At 34.1% G+C, this 24382-nt stretch overlaps 1 protein-coding gene across 7 annotated transcripts in view; it reads right to left on the minus strand.

The window, feature by feature from the left end:
• Window positions 1-365: 365 nt before the first annotated feature.
• LOC106646667 (potassium/sodium hyperpolarization-activated cyclic nucleotide-gated channel 3-like) overlaps window positions 366-24382 on the minus strand; it is a 51211-nt gene continuing 27194 nt past the window's right edge. The window contains exons 6-15 of one of the 7 annotated variants that reach the window (XM_089590571.1): window positions 23694-23768; window positions 16850-16957; window positions 10764-10913; window positions 10382-10600; window positions 9954-10100; window positions 9728-9845; window positions 9017-9305; window positions 6835-6970; window positions 6128-6147; window positions 5817-5935 (exon numbers count right to left, since the gene is read on the minus strand). In XM_089590571.1, coding sequence (XP_089446697.1) covers window positions 5917-5935; window positions 6128-6147; window positions 6835-6970; window positions 9017-9305; window positions 9728-9845; window positions 9954-10100; window positions 10382-10600; window positions 10764-10913; window positions 16850-16957; window positions 23694-23768 — 1281 coding nt within the window. In that variant the 3' untranslated portion in view covers window positions 5817-5916. Of the gene's footprint in view, window positions 5936-6127; window positions 6148-6834; window positions 6971-9016; window positions 9306-9727; window positions 9846-9953; window positions 10101-10381; window positions 10601-10763; window positions 10914-16849; window positions 16958-23693; window positions 23769-24382 lie in introns of all 7 variants that reach the window. The other 6 variants (XM_089590568.1, XM_089590570.1, XM_089590569.1 and 3 more) reach the window with 6 other exon arrangements.

Here is a 24382-nt window from a genome sequence, read left to right on the forward strand (position 1 = left end):
TTTCGAGTCAACGATAATGAGATGGCAATGTCGTAGGAATAATGCATTTGCGGAAAAAAAAAAAAAAAAAAAAAAAAAAAAAATCATTCGGAAACGCATTCAGGGTGGACAAAACAATCGAATTAATGGGCCTTGGGTTGGGTGCATGTGCTGATTTGGATAAGCTGAAAACCATGCATTATTTATCTTTGTTCCGTATATACTATACGCTTCGAGCTGGAACGAAAAAAAATACCCTATAATGTGACTGCACATTTGTTTTCAGTGAGTCCATGGGTGATAATTTTTTTTCTCCCCTCATTCAAAGCTACTCAAAGCTATTTATTTTCAAGTGGGATCATTCATTAACAAAATCATACATGATATATATTTTCTATAATTTAATATTTATTGATAACATAACATGGTGTATAAATGATTTATAGTAAAATAATTTGTTTCGATATAGGTAAAATACAATTAGGAACTTAGTGTAACGTTCCACTAATTTTTCTGTATCTGTAGTATTATCAGTATTGTTAGGATGACTTACAAAATAAAAATTATACGTAGCAATGAAACGCGTAATAGTCGAATTTTTTCAATGCCTTTTGTTTCATTACTTTTTATCGACCTCTTCTATTTGATAAAACCATAAATCATATACTGCAACGTTTGTGTATGTTAAAACTTAAATGCTAACTTTTTCTTTTTTTTGATGATGATACGATACGCCTACAAGTTCTTAATAAAACATTGAAAATATCTTAACAATATGCGTAACCATAAATTTATAAATTTATAAATAAAAATCGAAGATGTAGCGAAGAGAATGAAAAATAAAATAAAATAAAAAAATACGTGATAATAATTCGCATCGATCTTTCGATTATAACAATTGCTCATTTTCTAATTTCGTACAAGTTTTCTTTTATATATTTATACGCTACAATGAAAAAGTCGAGGCCTATCTAAATCTACAGACGTAAATGCATATTCACGCGCTTACACCTCGCCTATATTTAAGAGCCGCGAATCATCATACGTGTGCGCTTCTTTTTATTTAATTTTTTTTCTGAGCCTCAATAATTTTTTCTTTTATTTAGTGTGTTTTTGTTCATGGATGTGGTATGTGCGGCTCCGCACGTACTTTGTATGTTCGTCTTGTAGAAAATTGACACTAGGGTGATTACATTATAAGGCTTGCTACACCAGATTTTTTTCTCTTCCGTTTATTATAGATGCAAAAAACAAAAATTTTATACCAGAAATTATTTTTTGCACGACACTCCTAGCAGATGGTTAAAATGTGATCATTGAAATAAAAATGTTTGAATCAAAACGCGTAGTGTTTACTGTTGTTTAATTAATTTTCTCAAAAATAATACTTTATAGAAAATATTTTGTTATTTATTTATTTAGTTTTTACTTTGTGCTTTACAGAATAAATTAAAAAAAAAGGTGAGTTGACATTGTAACATAAAAAAAAAAGATTACAAAAAAGGCAAACTTTGTGCAAAGATTTTTTCTAATTAACAAGCTCAGCTCCTCAATATCACGCATAATATGAATGTATATAGATTTATGTAAAACGCAAGCTCGCGACACAATCAACTGTGAAATTTTTATTTTTCAATATTCGCGCTATGTCCTTGAAACCGGAAACGGATCAAGTTGAAAACGTGAAACTGACTCTCGGACGTCTTTTTTTTTTATCTACCATATCTCTGATTTTTTTTTCTAATTCGTGTTCGGAGATAAACGCGAGTGTGCACTATAAAATTGTTCGCATATTTTTTTTGAATGGTGCCAGAAAATCTGTAAATATTTTGTTCATTCAAAGCGTCCAGAACTTTTTTGAAACATATTGGTGCAAGTGTTTTTATTCTTCGCATTATATCGTCAGATGTGTACGTTTATCGTTTGACAATATAAAATAACTTTCCTGATATGCAAAGTTTTTTTTTCATGAACTTTTTATTAGTCTTGACTTTCCTAAAGAGTGAAAGCTCATTTATTAATAATATTTTGTGTACACGTGTCACGGAACTGTCGCTTTTCTTGAATTTTATTTTCGTTTCTTTTTCAGCAGCTAGAGTATAAGAAAAATAAAATAAAAAATAATTGCATCTAACTTTTTCCAAAAATGAAATACAACTAAAGGACAGTTGAATTGAAATTTGTGTCCGAAAAATATTTTGGAGCTTCAATATAGCAAAAAAATCTCTCGATATAATGTAACTTTGTCTGGTTTTCCAAAATGTTATGCCAAGTTTAAAAAAAAACCATTTCCGGTTCTTGGACTGTAGAACATTCGCGCACTTAACTCATTCAATGCTCGTAACTATAGAAAAATTACTTGTACCTTTCATCATTCTCTTATACGGCCGATTTATCTTATTTGTATAGCATTTACACGCGAATACTTGCATGCGTATACCTTATGATTTCGCTACGCGTTTTGTTTTTGTTTCATTTTTTTATTTATTATTTTTTTTAATTTTTTTTTTATTAATAACTATTTTTTTTCATCAATAGTTCAAAGTCACCTAATAATTATAATAGTTTTTTTTTTTTGCAATCATTTGGTTACTTTTTTCGGCAATTCGCATTATTAATATTTATTTTTCCTTGTAATCGATACAGTACGTCGATTATAAGAAGATTAATATTTAATTGGGATTCTATTCTGTAGCAGTAACGTCTCTATTTTTTTCTTACGTGTGTTTTCGAGCTAGTTCTTATTTCATCAGTTTTTTTTAAATTATTTTTTTTTCTTTTTTTTTCATTACTTGTGTATTAATATTTTTCTTTCTCTGTAGATTATAAACTCCAGTCAAAATAGCAGCAGAATAGTAATAGTACGGTTTTTGCTTGATTTATATTTTGTATTCATTTGTTTATTTATTTTCATTACTTAATAGTTAACGCGTTTTTTCTCACCGTCGAATATTTCAAGGCGAATTCAAGGTTGGCGAAAAATCAAGGCATAAGACTATCACTTTTTCTTTTACAAAAACAGAAAAATAAGTATTATATTCAATTATTTCATTTGTTTAAAATTACTTCTCTTGTGTTCGTGTATGTTTACATGTGTATGAGTTTTTTTCTCATTACGCGTGCAAATTTTTTAAAACTTTTAATTTTTCCGTTGCAGGATTTATTTACATTATTATATGCAAGTAACATGTTTATCGTATGAATCCACCGCATGCCAGAAATGAAGAAAGCAGTCTCGCGCTCTTTTCCCTTTCCTCTATTTATTCAAACATTCGTCAACCATCTCTTACAGGAAAATAATAATTTTATTTTCAAAAATATCTTTAAACAGTGGAAGGAAAGTAAACAGTTTATTCTACAATAGTGACTATTATTTACGCGAAATAAGTTATTTTTTTGTAAACGCAATCAACTCGTTATATACGTAATTATCAACCCTAGAGAGATGATGGCTATTTTAATTTGTCACTCTCTGCAATAACTTATTATTAAAAAATAATAATCTATGACAACGACTTTTGATAAAATCTTTCACGTATTTATCCGGTAAAAACTCATCTGTTTTTTTTTTTCAACTATATAATATATCAATTTTATCATCCTTGTAATAATGTATTTATATTTATCTATATGACTTTCCTAATCATTTTTTGCTGTTTTTTATAATCATTACAATTGTAATAGAGTAACAATAGTGATTCATAATATTTATAGTATTTATAGTATTTATATCTTCATCATTTTTCTATTTATTTAATAATACACGTTGCATTCGTTCGATTTGTATATAAAGATCCACTCGTGTGCTTTTTTTCTCTTTTCTTTTGTGTACTTTTTTTGTTCTCATTATTTTTCAATTCCATTTTTTTTCTCATCCCGCTATCTCGGAAACCCCAAAGATCACTCAACAATGTAACACGGTCTTTGGGCTCGGAGTGTCGTCGCGTATAACCTTTGCATTTCAATTTTTTAATCTGCGCAACTTGATTTTTCATTTTTATCTGCCTTTTTGCTTGTAAAAGACGGTCTTGCAGATTCCAATTGGTTTCTTAATTTTTGTTAGTAATTCGACTACATGTGTGTTCACAATTGACATTCGTACGTTTACTAAGACTTAGGATTTATCTACAAAAATTCTTAGTGAGAAAGCACCATTGAACACACTATCCTAAATTTTAAGGGAATGTGAAATAAGTGATTTATTTATCATCATTGAAACCATATACGTGCTTTCGATCGTCGCAATAAATGGTAAAAAAATAATTAGTTTGTTCGATTCAATTAAAAAATATTCATTGTATTTATAATAAAATGATTTCACATTCCCATAACTCGGTATTAGCACGTGATGTTATCATGAACTTAAAAACGTATAAAGATCTATTATGGTTAAAATATAATTCGACAGATCTATTAGAAAAATGTTCCTCTTAATTCCTAAAATATAAAAATATACTCCTAGAATATTTGAGAACGAAAGTTTTTTTTTTTCTTTTGTTTTTGTTTTACAAATATCAATTGCAAACAAAACCTGACTTTTTACCCACTCACACGACTTAACAATTCACAACTCGTAGCTCTACCAACATTCAACGTCCATCTGTTTATTGCATCGTAATCTAGCCTATACATATCCTTTTTTGTTTTGCTCATACAATCATTTATACAGAATTTATGCATCGAAACATTAGATCCTCGAGAGTTAAAGTTGAAAATTAAAAAACTACGTGTTCCTCTTCTGGTTGGCCGAAAAATTTTCTAAGGAATACTTTTCTTACTAAATTTTCATACTCATACTCTCGCTCTCTCTGCTACCGTAGTAATTTTTGTTTATTTTGCTTCACTATTCTATGGCGTCGATTTCATTATATTAATAATATACGCATAGAAAATCGTGCTTCGATAACTTTTTCCCCTAAAGGTTTTGTTTTCCTCTCATTTAATACTTTAGCTAATAACAGACAACGTAACATCTTCTTCTTTTTCTTCTTTTTTTTCCCCCCTTCATTTGTTTGTTCACCAACGCCAGCGCACACTCGCACGTTTTCTTCTATTTATTAATTTTTTTCTTCTATAATAATAATAATAATTATTTTGCTTTTTGTTTCTTTTGTTTAATAGGCCTCTGCTCTCTTTCACCATTTGACGTGCGTGAATTTGTTTTTTACATCGGTCGCATAAAATAGTCCTACGCTTTTTTTTTTTTTTTTTGTTTTTTCGTTTTTGTTTGCTTTCGCGGATTTAAAGGGTCCTCCAAAGAGTCTTCGTGTCTCTCTCTCTCTCTCTCTCTCTTCATCCCTCCCACTCGTCGTTACTTTATAGCACTTGATCGGTTTCAGCTGTACCGCCGCGCGCACACTTTCAATACACATTTACATATATTCATCCGAAGAAACAAACCAAAGACGCGACTCGCGCACTTGCCGAAACATAACTTTTTGGCGATTCGTCGACTTTCGATTACTTTTTCTCGCACAGTCCAGCGGCCCGTCATCCCTCCTTTCTCCTCACCATGCACTTGAGGTACACACGCACTTTCGTATATTTTGTTACAATGCCAACTTTTGCTGGAGAAACGTCCACGGAACTCCTTGAGGCGATTTTTGTCACTTTATCGATGCATTCGTCGATGCGAAACGCAGGGGGAGGGGGAGATAAAAGTCAACAGCGGAAGGGAATCGTCCAAGGATGATAACTACGTGGGGTTGACAGGAAAGAAGTTGGTAACGACTCCGGGAGTCCCGTACCGCTCGTGTGGGGGGTGGTCTAGCCATTAGTACCGCTGCGAGGGCTAGTAGTAGGAGTGCCGTCATTGATACGTGTCCTTGTGGAAGGTGTCGCTCTTGTGGAATATCGTGCGGCCCTCGCGCGTCAGCTCCTGGCTGGTGAAGTTGTTCTCGGACTTTGGCCTTGGCAGCAGACTTCCCGGCAGCGACCTCAATTCCATGCTATGGACCTGCGAGGTTTTTCGGGGAGACAACAGAAAAACATTCATTTGTCAGTTACTCGTGGTCGTTTGAGAGAGGGGAATAAAAAAAAAAAAAAAAAAAATTTTTACTCATTCATTTTTGTACAAGGGGTCAGGAGTGTTTGGTTGTTATAATACAGTTATTGGATTGTTATAGATCTTTGAAAAAATGATACGTACGCAATCCATTCAATATAATTCTGTAAAAGAATTTTTATCATCCTAAGTGTTCAATTCGTCCAGTTCATTTTAGATTTTATTTTATTGTTTCATTTTGATTTTTTCTATTCTACTCGATTGTTGTTAGTCATGAATGAGCTAAAATATATCTATCGTTGTGTTAGTCACGAAGGTGAGTCGCTAATAAAGCTGTGCCATCTTTGACGAAAACAAGGACAATAAATGTCTTCTCACTACGATGTCTAATGATCTACTGTATATTATGTTTTGTTTTTTTTTGCACAAAAACACTGCTTTTTGTCATCCTTCACCAGTGCAATGATGTTTTTCTAAATTTTTTTAGTCAATCACGTTAATCGTGCGTGCGCGTAAGCAATTGTCGGACCATAAAACAGGACACTCTGTTTTTCAAGAGGGATTTTCCAGAAAACAAAGTCCATTTGACTCGTTCCGAGAGAAATTGCGTAAATTGGTCCATTTCGTTGGATTGTATTGTCAACCGTCTCGTTTTGAAGAGGAGGGTTTCAAGCGGGGTAACAACTAATCATGAAAAAGGACAGGAACACGTCATCGTCCTTACGTCAAAAAAAAAAAAAAAAAAATTGACAGGTATAAAAATCTTGGTCGTCGTTTCTGTGTCGAGGGTGTAAGGGTACACATCAGGTAACGTGGATGGATGATTGCGCGCGACGTCGTCTCATAATTACCGATTCCTCGCTGGCGGTGGCGTGGGCCGCCTGTTCCGCCAGGGCGTTCACTACGGCGTTTATCGTTTTTGACTCGCTGCCAAGATCCTCCTCGCGATGCGTCACCAAATTTGGATTCTTGCCGATCTTGTTCAGCCTGCAATATGCAAGATGTCGATTAAGCGTAGGGAATGTCACACGGGACGTAACCATCGATTAATCAACGCTTCACCGCTTGGTAACCCTTCAGCAGCTGGATTCACACGATTTCTCCGTCTGTTTTTTTTTTTTTTTTTTTTTTTTTTTTTGGAAAATCCCGGAGTTTTTTCGTCATCTTTAAGGAACAAAGGTTTTTCATTGACATTCGAGTGTGCATTGAATAAAGTACATTTGTTAGATAATGGTGCTCTAATCCCCAAATGTTTATGACTAATTTTTTTTTTTCTTTTTTCGAACACAAATATATTTTTGCCACCATCTCCATGATTGTGCAACAAACACTTAATCTATTTTGTTGATGGGCTGAGACAAGGAATTGTGCGTAACATTTGATTGTAGTGAATTTTTTTTCTCGTATTATTAGTATAAATGTATTATAACTGCATATGTATAACTTACTTTTCGTACTTTCGAGCTTTTGACACAGATATACTTCGATTGAATGCTAACTCGAATTTCGTGGTAAACCGATGATTGCCAATTGAAACAAAAACATCAACTTTTCGTTTTCGGAAGAGAAATTACAATTGATATAGTTACGGAAAAGTCTGGTAAATACTGGGCTGCTCAAGGTTTTGATTAATGACGGAATTATCGATAAATCAAAATGTAGATGTTCTGATTCGAGGGTGACGCCGTTTGCACGAAAAGTTGCCGTGTGTTAATTGTAATGGCAGCACACACATATTACTTAGCAAAATAGCAACGACGATGTTTTTAGCAGTTAGCAAACACAAAACGCCAAGTAAAAAGGGTGGATTTTACCAAAGGTATTGTTTTAATTTTCCCAAGCGACGAAACCATTTTTGTTTCAACACAGATAAATGAGCGGGTTGTTTGAATTTTAACTCCACCGTTTTACTTTTTTAAGACTTTGATGCTTTCGGCAACCTTTCTGCAAACCTGCCGATCTTTGCAAATTGCTTTCTACCCTTGATAGATTTTTTGGAAAAATTTTGAAAAACATTGTACTTTATCTCGATAATGTTTTTTTTAGTAAATTTTAATCGAGCCAATCATTTAGAAATCCATTTCGGTTTTCAGGGTGCAGAATTAGAACGAAAAAGAGATCGTAATTGAAATCCTGTGTCCCAGTAGGTATTGCAGAGCACTCTGTTTGAATAATTTCCGTGGTTTTATTCATTAAAGGAAGGAGGAAAAAAAAGTACAATTATTGAAAAAAAGAAACGTATCAGTATCCCGAAACATCGTTGTGAAAAATAACAAATAAACTCGACTAACCTCGTGGACTGTTACATATACGAACAATGCCTTATGTAATTTTATTGACTTTACACTCGCGACTATAGAACAAAAGTAAAATCGATACTCCGTTCCTCGCGTGTGCGAGTCCACGACGAAAAGCAGAGCGCAAGCGCCATACCCAACAAAGTACGGCACGCGAGCGCGAATTTTTCCCACCTCTATTTTTTTTTTTTTTTTTTTTCCATGAACCTCGAAAACTAAAAATAAAAAACGATGTAATTTTGATACGAAAAAACAATCCAAGGAAAAGAAAAAAACGGCAACGATTTCGATAAAGTGTAATACAGGTAATAAAGAGCCAATAAACATAGAAAAATCGATTAAAAGTACCAAGTAATAAAAAAAAAATTAAAAAAAAAAAGTGTGTGATCTGTAGCGCAATCGTAATGGTAAAAAATCGGTGCCAAATCGAAATCCGAAAGGCCAATGATGGAAAAAAAGCACTGATAAACCAACAGTAGAAAAAACAAAAAAGAAAGAGCGAAACAGCGACAGAGTAGAGCGATATACACTGTACGTATAACAACAGCAACAATAAGGCAACAACAGTATAGAATGAGAAACAGAGAGAGCAGCAATAATAATAATAATAATAATAATAATAAGTAATAACAATAACACCATTGATAATGTGTGTATGGGGGGGTGGGGGGTGGATAAGGGTAGCGATCGACATCTATGTAAATTTAGCACACCAACTCGATAGAACAAACCTAACCAAAGCTTATACCTCTCGGCGGCAACGCTCTCCATCGTGCGGCGCATCAGCGGGTATTGGTCGAGCACCGCGTTGAAATGATCGACCGAGAGACTGAACAAATTACAGTAGGTCTCGGCTCTGACCGACGCAACTCGCCTCGCGTTCGTCAACAGGCAGATCTCGCCAAAGTACGAGCCATCGGACAACGAGGTCGCCACCTCGCCGTTCGCCATCACGATGTCGACTATGCCCTCCTGGATGAAGTACATCTTGGAGCCGATCGTGCCCTCCTTTATTATTATGTCACCTGAAAAAGCCACCATTCACAACTCTCTACCCCTCTCTCTTTTTGGATTTTTCTTCTTTTCCAAACCATCGCACTTGCGAGCCTTTTGCCATGCGTTACGCAATCAAAGTCGGCCGTCTGACCAAACTCGACTACTACTACTTACTTTTCGTCTTACGTAACGATGCAGTTGCGCGAGGCATAGTGCCGCATTATTACCTTTGGAAAATACTTTTTAGTTGCTCGGAGCAGCTTTTAGTGTTAGCCTTGACAGTTATTAATTCAATTGCAAAAAAAAAAAAAAAAAAAAAAAAAAAAAAAAAAAAAAAAAAAAAAAAAAAAAAAAAGTGAATTCAATGGTAAGATCTCGGTACTTGGGTGAACCACGTATATACAACATACCCTCTCCTACTGGAGACATAATGGGAAATGATCTTCCTTACCTGGCTGGAAGACTTCGTATCTAAGTTTCGTAACGACGTCCGAGACAAAGTTCGAGTCGGCATTCGCAAAGAACGGCACGGACGCTACGAGCGATCTGCAGTTGTAATTTATCACGTCCTGTTGTGGGAGAAGAACGAAAATGTGGTTGTTAATTTTTTTTCTTCTTTTTCTTCCTCTTTACACGTCACAATGTATAACAGTGTACGAATGACGGAAGCTCGTTACCTCTCGCAGTTTTTCCGAGAGCTCGCCAAGTATGAGCTCCTCGTCGAAGAACTTGCCCTGGTAGCGGTGCTCGAAGTACTCGGTTATCCTTTGTCGCATTTCCCGTGGTAGTTTACGGTAGGCCATGTATTCCTCGACTTGTTTCACCTGATGGAACATTCATCGTTATTAATATCATTGGATCATCATTATTACCATCACAAATTTTTTGTCGCGTATATATACACATATGCATTTTGGAGCATTCGTTGTTTTACCAATTGATTAGTCCCAATAGTATCCTTTCAATCGTACTTCTTAACTCAATGTTCAATAAACATAATACGGTCTTCAAATTCGGACGATAAATTATTGCATTTTTTAAAGAGAAAAAAAATTAAATTCGAAAAAGAACGAGGTTCCTAGGCGGTGTCGGGTGGGCTTCCTACCTTCTCGCGGTATTGTCTCCTCGACGAGTCGAGGGATTGAATGAGATTGGTCGCGTGGCCGAGGAAAAGGGCGTAGCAGGTGGCCCCGCTGATCATACTCAGCATCGTCAGCCACATGTCCGTCAGCGATTGCGGCGGAAATCTGCCGTATCCGATGCACAGCATGTGCGACATCGCCTTGAACAGGGCCCACGAGTACTGCTCCAGCCAAAACGAGTCCTACGACCATTTCATACGATTGTTATCTCATACTTGCTGTATACCCACGTGTCCGTAAAACAAATTTTGTTTCCCCCTTTGCTGCACTTTACTCGTTTTTTCTTTGTTTCTCCCTATTGTTATGTGGTACAACGCGCGCGCGAAAAATCAAACGGGTACTCACTTGTAATTCGTTAATGGCGACCCACGAGTTGCTCGGGAAGCCTTGCAGCATCGGCACGAGGAATTGCAGGCAGCCGCTCCAGTGGCCGATAAGGAGCATCATGCAGATCAGGTTAAAGATCCGCATGAACACCGACGCCATGTTCAGGAACTGCCAACAACAACGTCACAGGCTTTAGTCTACCACGAGTACTCGGACTTTTTTTTTTTCTTTTTTTTCGGTATTGAAACCCGAATACCTTTTCTTTTCTTTTTCTTTATTTTTTTTTTTTTTCTCTGTGAATCCCTTCCCTCTCCCCTTTTTTTTAAATACCATAATGGACTGTATACAATCCACTTTTTACTCACTCTTTGCCTTGTAGAGAATAGGATAGAGTACAGGCTATACAAAACTCAAGAGTATAAGTATCAACAGAAACAATCAGTATTAAACACACAAGTAAACAAACCCACCCCTCACAACCCATTTTTTTTTCTCCATTTTTCTTTTCAACCCATCCATTCGCATATTATACACTCGTAAGGCAAACATAAGCGCTGTTGCGTAGTGTGCAGCAAACAAGCAAAAATTTTGGAATGTACGTTAATAAATCATAATAAATTTTGAATCAACGAAACAAAAAAATGTTGGACGACAAAATGCTGATGGTATACTGTTGATTATTGTGGCTTGATTATGACACTCCTCAACTACGCTTTTGCCTTTGTCACGCTTAACTTTTTTTTTTTTTTTTTTTTTTTTTTTTTTAATCATTGTTACTCCATTGGGTTGAAAAGAAATTTTCTGCTTCATGGGTTATCTATTATCGACAACCAACACATAAAACAAACCATAATAAATCAATCGAAAATAGATCAAAATAATAAACATCGTAACGACAAATAAACATATCAAGCGAAATAAAAACATCGATAAACTCGTTTTAAATAATACAAACGTGGCAAATAAAATATTTACACACACAACAGAAAATAATGATAACCAGCCGATTGATAGGGCGTTTGGTCAAAAGTCAGTATTTCGTTGTGGATGGATGCATCGTTGAGAGGAAATTCAGTTGCGTAATATATATTTGTGAAAAAAAATAAAAATGGTTAAAATTTTCTCAACGCTTATTCAACAACGTCATAACTTTTTTCATGATTATATTAAATATGCTTGTCGTTAATATATACTGTAAATTACTTTACGATTCTCAAAATCTGGTTAGAAAAGGCATGCTCAACTGACAAAAAACTTCGTACAATGATTTTTACAGAAAAATAATCAAAGAATAAAAATAATAATTTATGTGAACGTATGTATCAAAAAATGACAATTGAAAAAAATCGTTAATTAATGTTAAATCGTATTATAAATATAAATATGATTAAATTACTACAAAACTTATTTGAAAAAAAAAAAAAAAAAATTTTGATTTTCAGATTTTGTCGCTCGTTCAGAAGAAAACATGAAGCAACGTAAAGTAAGTGGGACTCGTTTTTTATACGTGAAAATATTTTACATGAAATAAAATAAATCTTATGGCGTTCTTAATCAAGAATAACTTCCTTTAAAAAAAAAAATTGTTATGCCTGAAGTGATTTTGTGAAAATATAATTTTTTTTTATCAATGTAAAATGCGGATAAGATGATGCCGCTGGGCTTTTCAAACGTGTTTTGCAATTTTCGGACGTGACGTACCTGCTTCAACCGTAAGAAATTGAATTCAAACTTAAAAAAATTAAGAGCTTACGTAACCCACCCCCAATTACTGGACATTGAATCAGTTAAAAATTTACAGCAATTTTTTTAGAATCGCATTGATCATACAGATGCGTAAAATTTCACACCATCGAGTAAAATTTTAACAAAATTTAATTCAGATAATCAACAAATCACTTTAAATTAAAAACAATAGAGTTCAGATCACAGAACACCAAGAGACGCAAGCATCTTTTTGACCGAACCAGCATCGTAGAAGCGAAAAAAAAAACAGATAACTAATCATTTTAGCACTAGATACAAAGCTTCATTGGCTTTTCCAATTCTCTATTTGTTCAACAATGCATATGACGAACGTATAAGCAGTTTTTTGTTTTAATGCTACAATCTATACATGTATATCATAAATATACACATAAGTATGTATACAATTCATTCAAACAAAGTGTGGGTAATAAAAATACAAAAGCGCAAAGCAAACTGTTCAGAGTCCAGTAACTGGGGAACAGTGCAGCCATATATATACATATATATACATGTATCAACTAAGTAAAGCACGACAATCGTAACAAAGCTTCGTTATTGTTGCTTTGTTAGCGTAACTTTGTTCTGTTACGGCCGACGACTCGAAATTTTTTCTTTCAGCGTTTTATATTACACGCGGAGTTGTGCTAAAAATGAATAACCATTCATCCACGGCGGATCATTGGACGAAGCTCAAAACGAATTACCAGAGCTGGGGCTTGATTGTATGATTCCATTACCGTGTAAAAGCGGAGGGCGATCTATATATTGTACCAGCGCGTCAAAGGAAAAGCTGTCGTTAATAATTCAAACCCCTATACGTTGTAACGAGAAGCTATCGCCATCGCAGATTGTATAGTGTACATAATAAGCAGGTTCGTCACTCGTTTATTCGATATCACTATTTTTACGTCCATGGATACGACGGTTACTCGTGAAGTCATTGGTTGATCATGCGGCGCTGATATAATTTTCGTGACAAAGTATATAGCTTACTACAATAGCAATGATGACGATGATTGAAAAAAATGATGATGGTACTCGTTGATGATGATTGTATTTTTTATAATAATAACAATAATTGGGCTTTGTGAAGGAAACGGCTTTTGAATATGTTTTCATACATTACGTGGTTTTTTCATAACTTTTTGTGTGTCTCACCGAGGCAGTGTATTTCACGAATCAAATAATAATTGGAAAAATTAAATTTCACACGCATGATCTCGTTTCTTATAGTATTAGCGATAGAAAGGAAAACTAGAGCATATTGTATTCTTTTTCGAAGTTGATGGATTTCAGTGAAAAATTACTTGATACAAATACGCACATTTCAACTGAATTTGGTGTGTGCAAAATTAATTCAAACACATTGATGAATACCAGTAGGATACGAAATAGTTTAGCAGAACAAAAAAAGGGTTGGTTAATGAAATCGAAATTGGGGTGAACTATGACACGGATAAATCTTGAAGTAGTAAAGTTTTATTGGTATGCTAGTCTACAATATAGTAAAGATTTGAGAACATGCGTGCGAGTTGGAAAACCAAATCAATAATTTTCAGCTGAATGGCAATAACTATAGCTTTACGACAAAAAGATAAAGGAAACAATAACATCCTACCCTCCGAATGATTTCTCTGGCAGTACGTTCGAATGGGAGAAAATAAAAATTGAGTCGTAAGAGCAAAAAAAATGGATAGGAAAATCGGGAGGTCGATTGTTTCTGACAATGAAAAATGATAATGGCTTTATGGGATCAGAAATATAATATCTATGTCACACGTGTACATGACACGTCGAGAGAGAGAGAAAAAAAACTATGTGTAGAAGTATGTTAGGTATGAATGAACGAAAAAGAGAACGGAAGGCAAAACTTTTTTTTTTTGGCAACGAGAACGATGGTTCAAACGAAAAACACAGGAGGCAAACAAAAAATAAAAAAAACGTACAAAATTATAATAAACCAAACAACAAAGGACGTAACACACATGTTACAGTCGAGTCGATTTTCGACCACACTCTCGTAACACACACAGCACAGCTGAGCGCTCTCTCTTTCTTATGCTCTATATAGTCAAAGTTTTTTTAAGAAAAAAAGAACGCAATTAGTGGAAAAAACAACGGCAGGTCACATGTACTTAAATATAAACATAACAACACATCAACACAGTTACAATAAACACATATAACAGATGTATGCAAAAAAAAGCGTCAAAGCCAGGCGAGAAGCACACAGCCCAGAGAAAGCGGGAGGATCAATAGTAATATGGAGTTATGCAGTTTTTGTCTCTGTTTTTTTTTGTTCAACATCAATTTAAAAGAAAAAAATCATTACCTACACATTTTTCGTTCCACTTACACATATATGTCATATCAAGCCGTGGCAGCCCAAGCATTAAAAAAAAAAAAAAGCAAAGCCTATAAAATAAGTAATGTAATACTGAAGCGCATCGACATAAGCAACAATTTACACACACAATACATGTAACATATATATATTTATTTATAAGTGGTTACTTAACGTAGGTCCGTTGAACTAGCTATCGAACACAGCTAGACTATGTTGCTATGTAATGTCTATAGTATACAGTGATACATATGAGGAACGCATTCCGCTGTCTCACACCTTTCGACCGCACTTATCTCGTATTGATAAGTTGGGATCGAGAAAGAGAGAAAAAAAAAAAAAAAAAAAAAGTACACACTCACACAATAAAGCAAACATTGATGGTGCGCACTCTGACAATCTTTTGTAAACTATGCACATCCAGAGACGTTCAACTCTACGGTACGTGGAAAAAACATATAAGTACACTTTGTATAAGGTATACGAATGAAATTAATTAGCAAACCGGATACGCAGAGGCGGCCTTTTCCCTTCCGTGATTGCGCTATATAGTTTTCTACACTGTATACTTCTGAGCCGGGGGTTATTTTTTAAACAACGGTTACAACAGTTATAAAATAACAGTAATCATAGCAACAGCAACAACTATACAACGATTTAGAAAAAAAAATTCATTTCAAGCCAAACATAGATTTTTTTTTTTATACGACATTAGTCTCTTCGGTTAGAGGAAAAATTAAATAAAAAAATTTTTTTTAATTTCATTAACACAGAGGTAGAGATATAAATAAATTAACAAGGTTGAGAGCGTGTCACCCGCGCGTATCAGCTAAAAAATCTCCTTCTCGGCAACTTGGACTGTTGTAAGTGCGGTTGTACGTACATGTGTGTGGACGTAGACACGATTGTTGTCCAAAAAAATGAGAATAGAAGCTCAGGATTTCCTTCTGTCTTTTTATTTTTTTCTTCTTCTCTCTCTTTTTTTTAAGTGGCGCGTTCTTGACTTTTACTATGTGTGGTCTGTGTTGAGTACTATGAGTGTCGTGTGCGTATGTATATATATGCGCGGTTCCAAAAGCAACAGAGAAGGGACGCCCAATCACGTGCGTATAAACGTAATACTGTATGTACTCAAGGAATATTGCACCTTTACACCGTCCAGAAATCTAGTAACAATTTTGATAAATTTAGCAATTTAATTAGCGATCTCAAAAGATCATCTGAGTTATTGATTAATTGATTGCTAGGCGGATAGTAAAGGCCAACTCATAGTTTTCTGTATAAACAATGCGTTTGTTAAGCAAAGCCTATAAATACTGCGTTTACGTATATAATATACAAAAAAGAAGAAGAAAAAAAACATAGTAGTAATAATAATAATGCGGCGATAAAGAGACCAAAAAAGCAACTGTTTGTTAAAAAAAAAAAAAAAAATGTGTAGTAAAACCAACGAGGCATAATCAGCGTGCAGCTCTTCCCTCCACTGCTCTCACACGACATAGTCGCGGCCAATATCATCTACACTTCGAACGCCACATATAGAGACTCTCTTTAGCTCAACTACGTGCGTTAAACTTTGGATGGCGTGTAGATTATCGCGATATTGCTCCCCTGAGCGGCTCCATCGTCTCACGTATATACTTAAGATTTCCAACGTTGCGTTATCGTGCACTTTAAGGGCAAACACTTTGCGGTCGGTGGTCATTAACATTAAGCTATTGTTGCTTAGTCTTTGACAATTTTTCTTTTTTCTTTTTTTTTTTTTTTTTTTTTCTTTTTTTTTCCTGCTAACAAAACTTTTACCATCCATACAGTTGGAGAGTCTTTATATTGGATCTTCGAGGAGTACATTGATATTGGGGAGAAAAGAGACAAACCATGTTTGAGTATCTGTACACATAGTTGGAAAACAATAACTCATGAAAAAAAAAGGTAAGACGACGATCGGCGGGAGTGCGAGGGTTCAGAGCTTGAGCGCGTTTTTTGGTTTTTCTTTTCAAGGGCGGGTTACCTTAAAAATAAGGTCGTTTTTGCTGAAACCAGACTTCTTTTTATTCATATTGTCAGAGCTTAGGCGCCCCCTCCGCTCAGTGCGTTTTTTTTGTAGGTTCTGCAATATCTAGAAACAAAAGAAAGCCGGGACATAGCAAGACATAGTAAAGAAGAGGAAAACAAGGTTACAGAAAATTTTCGTACAGAGAATTTTTTTTTTTTCTTTTAGTATTACATAGTTCTAAATCAACACATATATGTTTTTTTTTTTTTTTTTTTTTTTTTTTTTTTTTTTTTTTTTCATTCTGTGAAAGAAGAAAAAAGTTTGTTGAAAATAAAAAACAATTTTTTTTTGAATGAAAAAGTAGAGTGTTACACATGTTAAAAAAAAATAAAAAAGAAAAAAAAATGGAAAAAAAAGAAAAAAAGAAAAAAACAGTCAAAGTATTACAGAGGAAAAGGAAAATTAAAAACAGTTTGTTCGTTGGCATTTGTTAGTACGCCGTAGTTGGTTAAAGAAGAACAAGGCCCGGGAAATGTAAGCGCGTCAAGAGACGAAGATGCAAAACGAAGTTTTAGAGACTCTCATTGGATTTATACATGTTATAAAAGCTCTTTTGTTAAATAATAGAGTTGTTATTATTTTTTTTTTTTTTTTTTTTAAGTGTTATTTAGCGTGGTTATATTAATGTCATTACTCGCTTCATCAGCCGTTTTCATTCTCAATGCTTGCTATATGCGCACAGAATTTTTTTTCCTTTACGTATGAAATATCCAATTTTCGTAAAGCTGTAGTAAGAAGAAAAAAAAAATGAATATTATTGAAAGAAAAAAAAATTTTACTCAAATTGTGGTGACGACAGTACTGTTTCAAATTGTCAATTCCATTGTTCAGTCACATGACGAGCACAAGTGCAAAATAAATCCTACGTATATGTGTACAGCAATAATTATAATCAATAATACGTATAATAGGTAACAATAATATCATATACAGATATGTAATAATCGTCGTTCACGTGCTAATTCGATAACAATAAAAATTCTCAATACAAAAGTAAGTACGTGTGTGTAAAACAAAGTCGTACAAGTTGACCAGTTGCTTGTATAAGGAAAAAAATTAGAAAAAATTGCCAGAAACAATCGACTTGTGCTGATATTTTTGTTCATACATGTTAGCAGCATCTCCGCCACCAACGCAAACCAGCGTTGTACTATTATAATAATAATAATAATAATAATAATAATAATAATAATAATAATAATAATGAAAGAAAAGGCAGTTTGAAAATAATTAAGCATCATCTCTTTTTAGCTTATTTGGTATTAGTCATTGAAGCTTCAAGGCTCAATTAGGTAACCTTTTTTTAATAAATTTTTTCTTACGCAGATATTTTGCATGTATTTTTAATAAGAAGGTTCAAAAAGCTCATTTTTTAAAGCTCGATAAAGTTATGTTAGTTGTTGTTAGTAGAGAAAAATATTAAAATGTTTTTGGTGCTGTTAGTAATACATATTATGGAAATCCTGTGGAAATACTAAATATAGAGGCATCGTTTTAAAAAACGTACAATGCGATGGCAATGGTTCAATTCGCCACTCTTTGACTGACTTACCAAAAGCAGCTCCAAAAAGAAAATAATTGATTTTTTACAATAAGTATATATAAACAAAATTAAAAGCATTACGGTTGTGTGCCACAATACATAAATTGACGCAAGAAAATAGCTTCGCTAATTCTAAATTGCTTGGCAACTGCAAAATTTTATCTCTAAATGCTTTCTAGTAAAAATAACACAATACATGGAATTGATGCATTGCCGATTCGCTCGTAATGACAGCCTTAGCGGCAAAAGTGCTTTAGGCGTAAAAAAAAAGCATTGGACTCTGCTCACATCTGGTCGATAAAAACACGTGCTCTTCTTCACAATCAAATAAATGCAGTATAAAGATTTTTTTAATTATTTAATCCAACACTTATTATCAATGTCTTATCTTTAAACGAAGATTACAATCAGGTTAAATTGCAGGGTGATAATGTGTACATATAAATCATTTAGAGATATTTGTTGTTAATAACTTATGTAAACATAATTGGTGTAGGTCTTGAAAATTAATGAAGCAAATGCTTCTTCAGGTACACTTGGTACTAGACAATAGTAATCAGTCGTACGTGACGAAACATGTACCGGCTACGCGAGTTGTGTATTGTAATAACCTTGGTCAACTTGCACACTAATTGCTTGAAATGATCAAATATTTATTGTATTTTTCATGTGTTGATGTTACATTACTGTAATCGTTGCTAACTCGCGATCATAAAATTTCATACTGACAGTCTCCTTGACAAATATATATACGTTCAAAAGGAAAATATCCATTACTTATCGAAAAAACATTTTAATAATCAAACACATAAACTCTCGCTACCAGAGGATATACATCAAAACGACAGTATTCATACTCATATGTAATGGAAAAATGTCATGCAATATTCAAGTCTTACAATTAATATATACCTATACACGCTTCGTGGAAAAAGATTCGTTTTTGTTTGTAATTTTTATCAACCTTATTTAGTCACACCTGAGAAAATGAAAAAAAAATAAATAAAAATTCTACTTGACCTAACGAGTTAAATGAAATGTTTCAGGGATCAATACTCGTCTGTTTCACGAATCAATTGCAAAAAGGACGAGAAAAAAAAAGTTTTATGAAGGTAATTGTAATAGTTTGTGCCTTTCAATAAAATTATCTTTCCAATAACCATTAAATCGAAAAAAAAAACTATCTCGAACAGAGGCCTAAGGATTTCTGGTATACTTGGAGAAAAATAAAAAAATCAATCAACGCTTGTGTCCTTAATGTGATGCTTGAAAGTTTGAAAAAAATCATATCCTTTCTCCTCAAATTTCACGTAGAGATTTCTTATCTTTGAGCCGTTGAAACGCAGAAACAATGGCAACCATTGAACAATGTGCACTTGCGCGTTTCCAGCCACTATGCCTCATTAGCTTTGTTCAACAAGTTTCATTCTGGAAGGAAGGTACGGGCGACCTCGAGTTTTTTTTTTTTTTTTTTTTTCTCGACACAGTTTCACCACCCGCCTCCCTCAAGACGGGAGCTACATGAATTATTACCCCTGTGCTCGCTTCACCCGACTAAAGTTAAAAACTCAATTTACGGGCGAAAATTGAGCTTTTCGTCCATTTTGACGATCATTTTCATCAATCCTCGATCCGTACGGAGAGAAAAATTGAAAAAAAGCCCATCCTCCCCTTCCAGGTCCAATAACGCGAGCAAATAGCCCGTGCACAGGTGTACGCACGACCTCGGCACAATGCGCGCGCTAATTTATGCAGAAGCGCTGGGCTGGGAGTTATTCCGTTGGGCCGCGCGAATTGGGTCGAAAACGAAAATTCAAAGTCCCCGACAGCGTTTGCCCGAAATTTCGCATTCCCAACCGGATTTATACGTACGTATAAGTGGGCGCGATCGGTTATTTTCCCCGTTTGCCCTTTGCTTCGATATCTGACGGAGTAACGCCTATATTTGAGGGAGTCAACATTTCCAGAGACTCTTTGGGTTGATATTTTTCGTGACAGGGATAGGCAAGAAAAAAAAGAGATGACGATGCACACACAAGATATACAGTGAGGGGGTCTCGAGTCACGAGCTTTCGATAGGCTCACAAAGTGTGTATAAAAGAGAGGAAGCGAAGCTCCTTAGATGTGAGGAAAAACATTTAACACTGTACATATAAGTATACTTTTGCGAAATACTCATTACATGTTTTATTAAAAATTTATGCTTTTCTTTTACCACACTTGTTTTATTTCATCATTGTTTTTTAAATAGTAATGTTTAAAACGTTTTTATCACTTCTTTTAAAAATGTATTTTTTTTTTTTATTTGTTTAATAATTTTGATTTTTTATAATGCAAATACAACGTGAAAGATACTAAAAACGACAAAATGTTTTTAATATTAAAAAAAGGTGGTTACAAGAAAAAAAAAAAAAAAAAAAAAAAAAAAAAAAAGTGGAAAAGAGATCAAGAAGATGGAAGAGAAAAAAAAGAAGAAGAGAGATACACAGGATAGAGAGAGGGAGAGAGAGAGATAATAATATATAGAGATGCGTGCGATCATGAAATTCAACGATTATACTTGAGAAACAAAGAGACAAAAATGGCGGTGCCGTTGTTTTCTCGCATTGATAAATACAAAAAATATGATGCCACGATTAATTGGTTTTTTTTTTTTTTTTTTTTTTCAGTTTTATTGGTTTCTTCGTCCGTTGCGCCGCGTCACGTATACCTACAGTTTATACAGTCCTTACCGCTCCGTAGATAATCATAAACTGGCCCACTTCGAAATATCTCCGAGAGCTATAATATACATGTATCCTTCGGGTGAATACCAATTATTTTTCATCTTACATTTTTCACAGAAAAGAAAAAAAGATTCAAGCAACTATATATTTATATACCATTATATGAACAACATGAATTAATATCACAGCAGGCATCGTTGGGGAGTTTATAATAAGGTTTCGGTATAAACAAAGGATCGTGAAAGCTTCCCCCGCACTATAAAGTATATGCAACTGCGTAAAAATATATTTACACAACAATCGATTATCTAATAACTTGATATCTACGTTTTGTTTATACCTTGGATACGTGGTGAAGAGAGGATGGGACCACGGTGTGGAAGTATTACACAAATATTGTCAGGTGGGATACACACAATCAATGCGGGAACATCATTGGACTATAGTATTTATATATACCTAGTATAACCAAACTAACAAAAAAAAAAAAAAAAAAAAAAAAAAAGAGAAACATGAAGCAAGGATTTAAAAAATGAAACTAAACGGTATAACAATGAAAAAAGGGTTTGAAAAAAAGAAAAAAAAGAAAAAAAAGTGTTGTTTCGGGCTGTCGAATCAAAACACACCTAACACTCACAGGCAGACCTAAGATTACGTACACAATAAGTATATATCAACCAAACCAAACCAAACCAAACCAAACCAACCAACTTGTTCGCTTGCAAGGTTATATAAAACCTGGAGATTTTGTACGTTTGTATCATGTGCATCTCCACAGGTAGGTAAACGTTTTGCGTCAATTTATCAAAAAACAAAAAAAAAAAAAGCCACGAATGCATCGAACACGAGTAAAAATGTATACGTATATACGTAACGCGCTCGACAATCAACGCTGCTGTGTCCCATTGTGCTTGTGTTTGCGTTAATTGGCGCGCCAAACTCTTAATATTCCACGAATCACCAATCATCACTCGAAATTCGTACGAGATCGTATAAAACGATCGAGTACACGCTTGGTTAACCTATTTGTGGTCGAACGGCAATCTCCGTTTATATAAACATGGCCATAATTATTAACTATATGTGTAACTATAGTAACAAACAAAAAACAAGAAAAAAAACACTTTATCAATTAATGTAACATAACGATATATAACCTTGTGTCAAGGCACGGAGACATAACAGCAATCGTTAACATTGAATATCTCAGCTACCGCGTGAAACGTGGATCTTTTTTTTGTTTTATATTGTAAGAAAAAAAAAAAAAAAAAAAAAAAGCTAGCATGATTAATGAGTTAATAAATGGGTGAAGACGAGCGATACCAGCAGGCTATAACAATATGTATATATATTTACTAGACCTCTAAACATCGTATGTAATAGCAATACGTATAATATAGCATCATAATTATATGCTAGTAGCAGCTATGTTTTATTGGTGGATTCGTCGCATTGTTTGGTATCAAAAAGGCATGAGTTAACGATTTCTTCTTTACTGTGAAATGAAGAAAAATCTTCACAACGAGAGTATGGACTTTATTTTCCACAACAATGAGACGAACGATTTTCCATCTCGATTTCAATCTTTGTCTTAAGCAACGACACACATTGTGAATGGAAAAAAGAAAAAAATATGACAGCTGAGCAAAAAAAAGCAAAACTATTATTAGCAACACATCTTTTAGACCCATGTTTCAGCGCGGGGGTGTGATAGTTAGTGGATTTGGTAGCAGAGCTGATCTAAAAAGATTTTTTATTTATTTTTCAATTACACTTTGTTCAAAAACAAACACCAACGACATAATTATTATATCGTTATTATTCTCGAATCAGTCAAATTTGGAACATCAGATGATCAGTTCTGCTTTCCACGGGGAGAGTACTAAGAGGCTTTTAATCAAGGTTCTTACGAGAAACTCGTTACTTCTGAGACTGTGTGTGGTAACAAACAAAAAAAAAAAAAAAAAAAAAAAAAAAAAAAACAACGATTAAACTATTTTATGCAACTCTGTTCTAGTATGTCAAAAAACCAACAATCATCAATTATCAAGTATATAATAGACAATCAATATTAAGAGAAACGTTAAAAAAAAAAAAAAAAAAAAAAATAGTTCATAGAGATAGTTAATACATAACATATCTAGCACTGTATAGATCAACGTAGATAAGGTATGTATACATTGTATATGCCAATAATGAACATAACAGAGTCATAAGGTTAACGAACTCTATGATGTACAAATGTATGTAATTTGAACTTTGTTGGCACACAGAAAGAAAGAATTTGGTGAAGATTGCGAGGAAGGGTATAGAAGAGTGGGTGACAAAGAGTACCGGTCTAATTTGACCATTTTTTTTGCATAGGTGTACATGAAAGCCTGGTAATCGTATCACCCAACTCCCCACAAATGCACCATTATTCCTCTTCCTGCGTGTGTGTGTGTGTGTGTTTGTGTTAGAGAGTATAGTGCACAAGTATTATGTGTCGAATGGGTATCTTTAATTCACGTATTTGATGTGGCAGGCACACCTTGCTGGTTCGGTCTGGTTGGGGCGGTGTAGCCCGGCGCTCGTAGTGCCTCTCCGGCTGTTGGTAAAGGGGGATCTGCAAAACCCAGGCGGAATACGTGTTCGCAAAAGATATACCCATGTAATAGTACATAATATATCTCAGGCCTGACTATTATTTATTTATTGTTTTTTTTTTTTTTTTTTTTTTTTTTTTTTCTCGTCATGCACTGTTGCATAATATGTGTTAAGATCTATGCTCACATGACAGTTATACATTTGCCTTTCAATGAAGTAGGGGCAGCGTTTATTTTTAAAGCACATTTTTTTTTTTTTTTTTGTACGCGTGGTTGTTTCCAAGACAAGAGTATCACTCAACGTGATTTTGAGATACGAAATACTACGAAAAATTCATCCGATCCAAAGCAATAAATTATGATTTTCTCTCCCTGTACAGCGAAACGACCACGCGCGCTGACCCTACCGATCATACAAACATATTATATCGTTAAACATTTAGTTATTTTATTTTTTGTTTTATTTTGTTTTATTTTATTTTTTCTATCCATTTAATTCACACAGACACACTTATTGGGTCACAATATGCAAAAATACGCGTATATATACACGTATAAAATGATTACATCTATCTATCTATCTATCTATGTGTCCTTTTTGCATCTATAGTATACATGTGTAATATATGTATGC

Source organism: Copidosoma floridanum, unplaced genomic scaffold (assembly GCF_036245765.1).
Source record: "Copidosoma floridanum isolate Cflo_tuat_1 unplaced genomic scaffold, Cflo_Japanese_pri ptg000012l, whole genome shotgun sequence".
NCBI classification, from domain to species: domain Eukaryota; kingdom Metazoa; phylum Arthropoda; class Insecta; order Hymenoptera; family Encyrtidae; genus Copidosoma; species Copidosoma floridanum.